The sequence below is a fragment of the Stegostoma tigrinum genome, chromosome 5 (assembly GCF_030684315.1).
Source record: "Stegostoma tigrinum isolate sSteTig4 chromosome 5, sSteTig4.hap1, whole genome shotgun sequence".
Taxonomy (NCBI): Eukaryota; Metazoa; Chordata; class Chondrichthyes; order Orectolobiformes; family Stegostomatidae; genus Stegostoma; species Stegostoma tigrinum.
Genome location: NC_081358.1, coordinates 31,582,495 through 31,595,769, shown reverse-complemented (window position 1 = coordinate 31,595,769; position 13,275 = coordinate 31,582,495). Strand labels below are relative to the sequence as shown.

Genomic DNA, 13,275 nt, shown 5'->3' with positions numbered 1-13,275 from the left:
AGCTCACTTTTGCAAACAACTTCTTCAATCACCAAGTTTATTGAAAACCATTCTCCCAACTTACTTTTCCCACCATAAGGAGTTCATTAAAAAGGAACAAGATACATTCAATTCCATGTCATGGATGACCTGTATGGGAAGTTTTCAAATCATTCACATCCAATAACTTTTTCACCTTTCTCACAGAGAGTAAAACATCTTACAATGAATGTACAGTGACAGCTGGAGAAGGTTCATTATTTTTAAAAAATCAAATCCACAACTGTAAGGACCAAACTTAATAAATAAACGTACTACAGACCCTGTAAGGCAAAGGAGGCAAGCCAATACGGAAATGAAAATGAAAGCTGAATAGGTTTCATCGTCTGAGTTCAGGTTAATATGCTTTTGCAAAATATCACAATGCTCCTATGCTCACTGTTAAAAATAATTGCCACAATCACGTGGCATGAGCGAATAAGTGAACTCCTCTATCTTTCAAATCATAGAGGATGCCATTCGCTGACAGATTATGCACTCGGGTAGGACACGACAGAAATCATGGCATCCCCAACAGAGAGGAAGCAGGCCGTTCAGCCCATCAAATCCACACTGCTGCTCTGAAGACTCCCCTATCCGACAACACTGCATTGCCCATGGCTAATCCACCTAACTTGCCCATCTTTGGACTGTGGGAAGAAACTGGAGCACACAGAGGAAACCCACAGAGAGAAAGTGCAAACTCCACACACACAGTCACCCAAGGTTGTAAACTGAACCCAGTTTCCTGGTGCTGTGAGACAGCAGTCCTAACCATTGAACTACCATGACGCCCAGTCACAGATCTACATCTATTGGCATATCTTCAACAACTCCATCTTGGCACCCTATCTGCACAATAATGAGAAAGAATTTTAACTGGCAAGGGTTTGGATTTGAGCAGAAAGCAGGTAAAATGCCAGTATGTGGGAAAAGCAACATGTTCCCCTACATTAGTTATTCATTAGGATGCATTCAAAGACACAAGTAGCCTGAGTTGAGATGCTGGATCTCCAAAGAAAATATGTAAAGAACTAATTACTTCTGCCTTTAACCCAGGATTTTAGTTTCTACAGATTTCTCGAGCTGTGAAAACCTTATCAAGTGACCTTCTGGGTGAGATGGCAACGGACAACAGTTGTCTGTGAAACAGACTGGCAGGAAAGTCTGTATAGAAACACACGGCTGCTTCTTTGCCCAATTGAAAATGTGCGTCCATAGACCTTATCCAAAGAGAGTTTATACAGCCTCAAAAGTCTGGAATAACACTTGACTTGACTTGGACAATTTGGATCTGCACTTCCTTGCTGACAGCCTCCCACTGCCACGTAGAAGTTTCTTACAGCTTCTTTTGTTCCTTATGAGCACCAGTAACTCTTCCAATCAGCAACATGTCACTTGACAGGGCAGAGGGAAAGGATACGAAAGATCCAGACTAAGGAGACAATATCCATTACAAGGGGCATTCATCCAGTCAAATATACATTTGCGATTGAGGCAAGAGCTTGCTCCTTCTGGGAGCTAAAGCTAAATTAGTTAAAAGCATTCCGAGAGCTCTCAAAAACTGTAAAATCTATTTACTTCATAACATCAAAGTACAAATTGCAAATGAGGGATAATTAAACTAAAAGTCAAGAGAAGGTTCAGCACAAACGATATTTGCTTCACAAAGCTGAAAAAAAATTGGAGCCGAGAGGAATTCAGTAGCAAATTAGGCGAAGCTGGCTGTTGATAAAAGCTGAAATTGGATTGGTAATTAGATGTTTGGGAGCAGCCTCAGGAGTCCTGGTGAACTCTGACGCTAGGGAACAGATCGAACTATCAAGATGTTGAGGCGATTCAAATCGGCGAGGCTTTAAGGGTTTTGCAAGGCTAGATCATCAAAAGCTAAATAATAGGTACCCTTTGCCTCCTTTGCAGAGTTCTAATATGTCTCAGTGACCCAAATGCTAACATCCAGCTGGAAGCTGTATTGACAACGTCATTTAGAGGACATTTTGCCCACAGTTTGTCCATTAACTGAAAGATATTCGCCTTTGGTTAACGCTGAATGTTAAGAGTCTCAAGCGATTTTATATCTAATTAAAGTATGTGCATCAGTGTCATTATTACTTTATGTTTGTGTTTATGCAATAAAATTAACTTTTTGGATGTTTCAAGTCACAGTGGAATTGTGACTTTTTTGTTGGCTCATCTATACCTTCTAATTGTCATAAGATAATGGTCTGTCAAGCCAGGTCATAAAAAAACATTTCACCATTATTCTCAAAACTAGGGTCATAATATCCTTGAATGTTATTCATATGTTCTAAAGACTATGAGATTACTTACATACAGTATTAAACAGATTGCAAGGTTTTATAGAAGACCGCCTGATGTACAGATATAGCAAAACAAAAATTTTAACAAGCGCAGTTTTCCCATATGTTATTTATCTATTTGGAGGAAGGATGAACTGTACCCACTCACCCTGCATTTTCCTTTTGAACTCGAGGTGTTTGGTCTTTGCGTAGTGGAGTTGTGACAAGAACTTTCTGTCCGCAGACAGGAGTTGAAGTAAGTGCTGGATTATCAAGACTCAGATGATCATTGCCAGAGCAGATGTTAAAAAACTGCGTTTTCAGAACAGATAGTAAAACAATAAATTTAATAGATTGGATACAAATGGTTTTCTAATATTTACAAAATGCTCTAATTGGGACACAATTACGGATTAAAATCAGAAACAAATGCTGGAAGTATGCAGCAGTTAAATCAAGATCTATGGATATTAAAACAGATTTATTACGGAGATTAAAGTTTTCAATATTTCCAATGCAGAAGTACTTCCAGAAATTTTATTTTTTTAAAATTGCAATAAATTCAAGTTCAAATAAAAGGATATCTAGCCTAAAGGCTTTTTGAATTAATGTAGCAGTCAAAAGCCACAAACTCATTTTCTAAAGCTTTTGACCTGACAACATTCATCCAGTCCTTTTTGAATAATTCTGAAGTTTAAACATTCATTGCACCAAACAGCAAATCTCTCAACTATTTGTAACCAAATTTTTTTTTTCCCCCTACTTGCTTGGCTAAGGGCTTCCTATTCCTAAAAGCTGTCTTCTACAACTTTGCCTTTTTTCAAAAAGAAATAGCTATTTAAGCACAGCTTAAATATACATTTTTTATACTAAACCATTTCTAAACAAAATGTGAACAATGCTAAAAACTAAAACAATAACAATTTTAAGTGTGAACAGGAAGCTTTTTTTTTGTGGCGAGGTGCTTCGTGAGTCCTCTCACCCATTCCTTCCTCCCACCCCAAGCCGCACCTCCATTTCCTACCTACTAACTTCATCCCACCTCCTTGACCTGTCCGTCTTCCCTGGACTGACCTATCCCCTCCCTACCTCCCCACCTACACTCTCCTCTCCACCTATCTTATTTTCTCTCCATCTTCGGCCCGCCTCCCCCTCTCTCCCTATTTATTCCAGAACCCTCACCCCATCCCCCTCTCTGATGAAGGGTCTAGGCCCGAAAGGTCAGCTTTTGTGCTCCTGAGATGTTGCTTGGCCTGCTGTGTTCATCCAGCTTCACACTTTATTATTTGCTTGGTGGATATAGATGTACAAAGTAAAAAGGGTACGGCCGCTGTACAGGGCAGCTATTTGAATAATAAGACCCAGAGTGGGGCAGGAATAGATAAAGTGTATGAACATAGAGAAACAGCAACAATAAGGACCACAGGTGGTTTTAAAAAAAGGCAAAATAAATGACTCCTCAATCAAATGTACCTAGTATTCAGACAAAATAAATGAATCAATGGCACGATAAAGAATGACAGTTGTATTTTTACAGCCATTACAGAGTCATGGTTATAAGGAGCTCAAAGCTGGGAATTAAATTTTCTAGGGTATGTGACTTCAAAAGGACAGGCACAGTTTTGCAGAAAAGATGGGTGATTAACACTGACAGACATTTAAGAGAATAGTTCATTTCTCAAAGGCATATTCCAGTGAGGAGAAAGGATGCTACGAAGGCTTTAAACCACTCATGGTTAACCAAGAAAGTTAAGGTTAGAATCAACTTGAAGAATCTAAGGAAAATGTACTGGTGTTGGAGACAGTCCAGAGACAGTTCACTAGGTTGATCCTGGTTATGGAGGGATTTTGAGAAGTTGGGTAGGGTGGGCCTTTACTCACTTGCAAGTTTGAAATAATGGGATGAGAACTGATGAGAACCCAGATACCCAGACCACAACAACACAGCCAGACACACTAGTCACCACACCAAACAGAGACGTATCAGAGATGACCACAAGACTACTCAGACCCCCTAGGTATTAGGATAGCCCACAAACCAACAAACACCCTGTGACAGCTACTGACAAACGTAAAGGATCCCATACCCACAATCAATAAAACTAAATGTAAAATACAAAATACCATGTAAGGACTGTAAGAAACATTACATAGGCCAAAGTGGAAGAAAACTGACAATAACGATACACAAACACCAACTAGCCACAGAGACATGAGCAATTCTCACTGGTCTCAATACACACTGACAAACGAGGACACAAATTTGACTGGGAGAACACATCCGTGATAGCACAAGTCGGAGACATGTCAGGAATTCCTGGAGGCCTGGCACTCCAAATGGAACTCCATCAACAAAAACATTGGATTGGACCCGTTATACAAATCACTGAAAAACTGAACCAGAAGTGATGCCAACCAACCCAGCAAATTGCAGCATATAAAAAGCAAGTGGGACGGAATACCAGTGCTTCACTGGAGGTGCACCGGTGATGTTACCTCGCAGGGTGACAAAACATCTGCAAACAAACACACTAGCTCGGTGAGCAAGTCTACAACCTCATCCACAACTTGAGCTACAAGTCTTCTCAAAAACTTCAGACAGGAGGACTTACTGAAACACACAAGATTCTTAGGGGGCTTGACAGGCTGGATGCTAAGTGGTTGATTCCCTTCTGAGAGAATCTAGGGCTATAATTTCACAGCGATCAGTCACACAGTTAGGACAGGAATTTCTTCTCAGAAATGTGAAGCTGTAGAATTCTTTACCACAGAGGGTTGTAAGTGCTGAGCTGTTTAGGTATATTCAAGGTTGAGCTAGACGGATTTTTATTCAGTAAGGGAATCAATGGTTGTGCAGAAAAGACAAGAAAGTGGAGTTGGTGATTAGCAAATCAGCTGTGAACATACTGAAAGGTGGAGGAGACTCAATGAGCCAAATTGCCTACTTCTACCCTACTTCTCATGGTATTATGATTTCTGTTTATTAAAATAGTTGAGATTTTTTTTACCTGAGAAGGAGAAAAGGGCAGTGTTTTTACTGGAGTACTTTTTGGGCTTGTTGTGCTGTTGTCCATGAAAGAAATACTGTTACAGTCACTGGATGGAGATGGGCCAAGTCGAAGTCTCCTTTTCCTCCTCAGTATGGTTGGTGGTGTACTGAATTTAGCAACAACAGGGGACGTTATAGGAATGAGTTCACCCTGCCCACTGCTGTTACTGCAAGTACTTCTGCTCAGATCTGAAATGGCATGGCCATCAAAGCGATAACCTATTCCACCTCTGTGCTGTAAACGTTCAAATTTAGCTGGAGTCTGTTTAGCAGGTGTCTTTTCATTAGCTTCAGAAAAGTCAAAGCTTGTTAACTCATTCCACACTACGGAATCCTGAAAACAAAAAGGGAAAGCAAACAAGTTACTCGCAAAATTGATAATATATGAAATCATTTTAATTCTAGTGTAGACACCGCAGTATGATGATCAAATAATGGCGCAGGCTACACAATTTGTTTTTTTTTAAAACTTTACCCTTCTTAAAACCTACAACTTTCTGGATCACCCAAGTCCTTTCATTGGTAGACGTGAAATGGAGACAAAGAAGGCTGATGCAGTTTGAATACAAGTAGGTTGATGTCATCATATTCTATTGTTATGGTTACACTAGTTGTTTAGTTCTACATTAGTACTGAAGATGGAACTCTGTTTGTAACAAAATAAAGTTAAGGTCAGTATATTCAAATTTAGGGATATTCAGGTTGCATTTACAGTTGATCACTACAATAAAACTCAAAAGGAAGATAGAAGTACAATAAAGCAAGTATAAAATTTACTTCTAAAAAAGTGCCAGTCATTGAGTTTAATTTACATGAAAGGCAACAAGGTTATACTTTTCTGAATCTATTGCTGTGATAGCCAGCTCACCTACTTTAAAATGAGTGCCTACCTGACACTGTAAATGGTTCAATTAATTTTTCAGTTTGCCTCATACTTTTCTAACATTAGGGTCATTTTAGTTTTTCGGGTCTAAAACCAGAATGAGGTAGGGAAGCAAGGGAAACGTTTACCCAGATGACTGAATTTGTCATTACAAACACATAAGATACTGGAGAAACCTCAGCAGGTCTGGCAACATCTCCGGAATGAGAAACAGTTAACATTTTAAGTCCAGTCCGAATCTTATGCAAGTCAAAATAGATTCACAATGGACAAGACAAGACATGTTAACTCTGTTACTCCCTCCATAGACACTGCCAGGCCAGCTATGTTTCTGCAGTATTCTCTGTATTTGGTTCAGATTTTTAGTAATTGGAGTATTTTGATTTCATTTGATTGAATTAGTCAGGTTTCTCATAAATTGCATGCATTAGCCAGGCCTGCAGGACTAAAATTTCTACTTGTAAGCTCCTCACCAATTATGAGGTGAGAAATCTGGCACTGCTGCAAGTGAAGATTCTGTAACAGCTTAATGGGTAGGTGGTGTTTGTGCTAAAACAGGAAAGCTAAACTGCAGATAGCTAGGGAATCAAGAAGAATTCCAGCTATGGCAGCAGAGTAATTTCATTGCCAAAGAACTTCTTTCCCTCATGTAAAGTGGTTTGAGAGAAATCATGGTAAGAAATGGCACAACATAGAAATGAGCAGAATTTTTGATAATTATGGATCAGAAAATTTAACTAAATTAACAACCGGAGTAAGGCAAATTCTGCTTTGCATTTTCCCGCACTTGACTGTCCTACACTTGACACCAAGCAATCCTCTTCCCTCCCTTCCCGACTTCCTCTAGTTTCAATCAGTTCGAAGACAAGTTGGCATTGCACCTCTTCATTCAGCTGCTGATACCTCTCGTTGGCCACAGTTGCTGGTTCATCCCGTCATCAAGATCCATGGAGAAGGTGGCTTCTCAATGCGGAGGACTGAAATTCTTGCCTAGTTCATGTAATAACCCAATCACTCTTCTTTTTGCTTGTTCACAACAACCAGCACAGAAAGTCTCATGACTTTAGAAAACCTCACGTTCACTGAAGAGATCACCATTGACATAATAGGAAGACGCAAAGCTGTCAATATTGGCAATGATACAATTTTGACCCTTCTTTGCCTATAACTTTAAGCCTTGTATTAATCTAACTCAAGCTATAAGATTGTTCATAAAATACTGCGAAAAGGAGACAGACAAGTAAACACCCAACATCAAAAATGCAAAAAGCAAAGAAAACTAAACGTACAATTAAAAAACTGTAAAAGAAGAAAATCTTGAAAGATTTTGAAGTAGATTGTGCTATTTTGATGCAGACAGGCTACAAATATACACATGACAACAAAAAAACTACGCAAGCTGAACAATCTTCGCATTACATATGTGGAAATGGTAAATTAAAACTAAATTAAATACCATTATTAATTATATACCAAAATGAATTTCCTTTTAGTCCATACAACAATAACAGGTAACAAACTTACTGCTTCAATTAGCTCAAATGTCTTAGTAAAATCAGGAATTGAATGCAGTGTATTGAGGACTGAATTCTCCTCCTGTACAAGAAAACGGTTCAAGGATGCCTGCTGTACAGGTGTGTTCATCTCCTGGAGCTGCTCCTTGGTACAGATTTCACTTGCTTTATCCTCCAGGCTACTCAAGGTACTAGATAAACTTTCATCACCAAAAAAACTTCTTGACCAGCAGGTGAAATCAGCAGTTTCTTGTGACTAAAAACAATTAAACAAAAAAGCAGATTACTCTAAAGTAAATATGCAAGGAAGTTCAGAACTCTATTTTGAATCAAATTGCACTTAGACTTTGTAGAAACAGTTAATGATATATCATGGCCATGCCACCAAAATAGATTTCAATATGCCAAAATACTCCATATTTAATAGAGTTAGAAACAGCCATCAAAATCTAACAGATTAATTTGAACAACAGTGCATCATTAATGCAAACCCTAAACACTATTACTTTATTAAAAAGTGCGCTTTTGCTTACAAATATTTACTTATAATGTCCACTGAAACCATAAAATTGAATTTCAATTAATATAATTTGAATGTTATACAGTTGAACATATACTGTTTTAAGTCCTTATCAGCTGCCTCCATGACATTTAAAATATGCTCTAATAGTTCTCAAGTGACAAGTTCAGTCAGATGTACAAAAATATTGAACATTCACTGAAATAATTTTAAAGCAACAAGAACCCCTGCATAGCTGCACAACAGATTTGAAAAAAGACTAAAAATTTCTTAAACTGAAATACTAACGGTGTAATATGGCTTGACTATAATCTTAATATTCAGGCATAATGATTGAAAGCTTCAATTTCCCAAGTTTGAATTGAAAAGTAATATATAAGGAATTCCACCTATTCATTTCAGGGTAAACCAAAATTACCTTTTAAGCACATGTCACCACAAATCTCCAAAAACAAGTGCTAAATATACAGGATAAAACTGCCAATAAATACTTGCAAATGTTAGGTAATATTTTGTCATATAGTACAAAAAGAATCAGCGTCAGACTCCGTGATCAACATTCCTCCTTGATTCAAGCAACAACCACCCTTGCCAAGGCTGCAGATGCCAACAGTAGTTTTTGTTCAGTCATCCTCATTTTCACAAATGTGAGAAAAATGCAGCACTTGGCACATGCTGCTTTTCAGTTTCACATTCAAATGATAGCATCTGAAAGCAGATGCTTTCAAATGGCAACTTAGCTGATTATGAAGACAACCGGTTGCCAAAAAGCATGTGCAATTACAGCAAGTTCAATCTTATTTGAAGATTTGTACATCCAATTATATAATGTGAATATACCGATATTGTTTTGTGTCCAAATTGTAAATGTGTCATTTTTTCCCTTTGGACCTTTTAGTTCAGAGTTTTGATCATACAATTTGTTACAGTAATCATCATCACTACTACCATCAACATGTAACACACAACTCAAAGTAAACTTGCCTCCCTCCTCCTTCTCTGCTTGGCTGTAGCTTCTGATATGATTGACCACACAAACTCCTCCAATGCCTTCTCTACCATCATCCAGCAAGGTGGGATTGCACATCTCTGGTTCTAGTTCTAACTGCAGACAGAATATCGCCTGCAATGGTTTGTTTTTCCTGCTGTTGCACTGTTAGCTCTGGGTAGCCAAAGAATCTATCATTGATCCCTCATATTTTTCATCTACGTGCTACGTTCATCAACATTATTAAAACTCAAATTTTTGCGTTTGACATTCTGCTCTCTCTCACCGCCTCCACTGCTTCTTCTCCAGTATCCAGTGCTGGATGAGCCAAAATTTCATCCAATTAAATGCCTTTAGCTTCCACTAAAAATGTTATTCCCTTGCCACAGATGTCATTCTTTTACTTAGTTTAAAAAAAAGTCTTGGATGTGGGCATGACTAGCAAGGCTAGAAATTCGCTGCCTATCACTGTGAGATTCTGTCTTCTTGTGATCCATCACTATCCTCTTCATAGTTCACAATATGTGTATATTAAAATTGTGCCTGCCCCATCAAGTCAACAACACAGCTCAAGAAAAGCAGTTTTCCGAGTTTAGAATCCTGAGGAACCCATTGCCTACCTTCCTCCAGTTGGATAAAGCAAATCATTCACTACCACCCTTTTTCTTGTGTCACAGCTAACTTCTCTACCATGCTACCACTATCCTTCTCCGAACGACTTATTAACTATAAGTAAGCCTAACTCTATCACATCACCTCTAGCACATTTTAGTCCATTCAGAAATCTCAACAACTTACTTCCTCCTTCTGACTTTGACAGTATCTTGATCCTGGGTAAAGATAAATGATCTACAATAGATCCCCTCTTTTATTCTTAAACAGCCCAACTCTGCGAATACTGCTCTTTCAATATTTATGTCTATAGAAGACCTGCACTTCCTTTCATGTTAGCTATTAATATTAATATGTCTGATCACTTTTCCCACATCCGAACAGAACTTCCTATATTCAGCCCCTGGCTCTCACTTGTCTTACCTTTGTTCATGAACATTCCTTGCTCATCTTTAACTAAACTGAGCTCCACGTTGAGATCACTGTTTCCCAAATACTTTGCTTATTATCACTTGATCCAATCATTCCCCAGAATCAGAACAGGCAAAGGTTTCCTTTCTCATTAGGCTGGAAATACACTAATCAAGAATGTTCTCCTGGACACCTCAAAGTCTTTCCTCTTTCCGCCCTCTACACGAGAACAGAGAACATAGAAAAGTACAGCACAGTACAGGCCCTTCGGCCCACGATGTTGTGCTGTGGAATAATCCTAATCCAAAAATAAAATAACCTAACTTACATTCCCCTCAATTCACTGCTGTCCATGTGCATGTTCAGCAGTCGCTTAAATGTCATTAATGACTCCGCTTCCACAACTACCATTGGCAAACTATTCCATGCGCTCACAACTCTCTGGGTGAAGAACCTCCCTATGACGTCTCCTCTATACCTTCCTCCTAACACCTTAAAACTATGACCCCCCCGTGGCAGTTAATCCTGCCCTGGGGAAAAGTCTCTGGCTATCGACTCTATCCATGCCTCTCATTACCTTGTACACCTCGATCAGGTCACCTCTCTTCCTCCTTCTCTCCAGAGAGAAAAGTCCGAGCTCAGTCAACCTCTCCTCGTAAGACAAGCCCTCCAGTCCAGGCAGCATACTGGTAAACCTCCTTTGCACCCTCTCCAAAGCCGCCACATCTTTCCTATAATAGGGCGACCAGAACTGGACACAATATTCCAAGTGTGGTCTCACCAGGGTTTTGCAGAGCTGCAGCATAACCTCACGGCTCTTAAGCTCAATCTCCCTGTTAATGAAAGCCAAAACACCATATGCTTTCTTAACAACCTTATCCACTTGGGTGGCAACTTTGAGGAAGCTATGCACTCAAACACCAAGATCCCGCTGTTCCTCCACTGTTCCTCCACGCTGCCAAGAATCCTGCCTTTAATCCTATATTCAGCATTTAAGTTCGACCTTCCAAAATGCATCACCTTGCATTTATCCAGGCTGAACTCCATCTGCCATTTCTCAGCCCAGCTCTGCATACTGTCAATATCTCGCTGAAGCCTGCAATAGCCCTCGATACTATCAATGGCACCTCCAACCTTTGTGTCATCAGCAAACATGCTAGCCCACCCCTCAACCTCCTCATCCAAGTCATTTATAAAAACTACACAGAGCAGAGGCCCAAGAACAGAGCCCTGCGGGACACCACTCAGCACTGGCCTCCAGGCAGAATACTTACCATCTACAACCACTCTCTGCCTCCTGTCAGCCAACCAATTCTGAATCCAGACAGCCAAATCACCCTGTATCCCATACCTCCTGACTTTATGAATGAGCCTGCTGTGGGGAACCTTATCAAATGCCTTGCTGAAGTCCGTGTACACCACATCCACTGCTCGACCCTCGTCAACCTGTCTCGTGACCTCCTCAAAGAACTCAGTAAGATTTGTGAGGCATGATCTGCCCCTTACAAAGCCATGCTGACTCCCTTTAATCACGCTATGCTTTTCCAAATAGTCATAAATCCTAGCCCTCAGAACTAGTACAATCCCAGTCTACATTTGAATAATTGAACATACCTAATATTAAAACTGCAAAGTTATTACATTTTTATAACTTTCTTGCAAATTTGTTCCTAGATAATAAGACATAGGAGCAAAAATAGGCCATCTAGTCCATCAAGTCTGTAATGTCAATGAGATCATGGCTGACCTGATAATTCTCAACTCCACTTTCCTGACTTTTCCCCATAACCTTCAATTCTCTTACTGATTAAAAAAAAACTCAGCCTTGAATATACTTAAAACCAAGCATCAGCAGCCTTCTGTGGTAAAGAATACTCTAAGCTCACAACACTCAGAAGAAGTTCTTTCTTATCGTTCTCTTAAATGGGAATTTCTTTACTCAGATTATGCCCTCTGCTCCTAGACTCTCCCACAAGTGGAAACAACCTTTCTGTATTTACTTTGTGAAGACCTCCAAAGAATGTTGTATGTTTCAATAAGGTCACCTTTCATTCTTCTATATTCTGATTACAGGCCCAATCTACTCAACCTCTCCTCATAAGATAGTCCCTACCTGGTATTAGCCTAGTGAACCTTCTCTGGGCTGCCTTCAATGCCAATGTATCTTTCTTTGGACAATAGCCCTAAAACTGTTCACAGAATTCCAGCTGTGGTTCTCCTAGTGCTTTATACAACTTTAGCAAAGCCTCACTATTTTTGTATTCCATTCCCTTCAAACAAAAGTCATGATGCCATTTGCCTTCCCTATTCTTGGCAGAATTTGAAAGCCAGTTTTTTGAAATTCATGCATAAGTACTCCCAAATCCCTCTTCAGTTGCTTTCCGCAGGCATTTTCCATTTAAATAATATTCAGTTCCTTTATTCTTTCTGCCAAAATGTATAACCTCACATTTCACCACATTATGTTCCATCTGCCAAGTTTCTGCCCACTCGTTTAACTCATCTATATTCCTTTGCAGACTATGTAATCTTCACCATTTGCCTTCCCACCTATTTTGGTGTCATCCTCAAACTTGATTTTAGTAAATTTACTTTCCTCACCCATGTCATTAGTACGCATTATGAATAATTGTGTCCCAAGAAACTGATCCATATGACACGACACTAGTTATAGGTTGCCAGGCTGTAAATGCTCACCTTATCCCAACTTGGCCTTCAATTCGTAGCCAACCTTCTATCTGTGCTAATATATGACCTCAAGCACCATAGGCTCTTACCTTATGAAATAATGTGATATGTGCTGCCTTATCATATGCCTTCTGAAAATCTAAATATATTGCATGCACTGCTTCCCCCTCATCTATCATGCTCATTACCTCCTAAGAATTTGAGTAAATTTGTCAGGTATGATTTCCCCTTCATAAAGGCATGCTGACGTTGCATGATCATACCATTTATTTCTAAATGTTCTGCTAGTACA

The 13,275-nt window shown here is 39.4% G+C and overlaps 1 protein-coding gene across 1 annotated transcript in view; it reads right to left on the bottom strand.

Annotated features, from left to right (window-relative positions):
- mybl1 (v-myb avian myeloblastosis viral oncogene homolog-like 1) overlaps positions 1-13,275 on the bottom strand; it is an 81,412-nt gene that overhangs the window by 29,137 nt on the left and 39,000 nt on the right. Inside the window, exons 9-11 of the mRNA XM_048528471.2 lie at positions 7,775-8,020; positions 5,327-5,701; positions 2,488-2,630 (exon numbers count right to left, since the gene is read on the bottom strand). Of these exons, the coding sequence (XP_048384428.1) occupies positions 2,488-2,630; positions 5,327-5,701; positions 7,775-8,020 (764 nt within the window). The remainder of the gene's footprint in view (positions 1-2,487; positions 2,631-5,326; positions 5,702-7,774; positions 8,021-13,275) is intronic.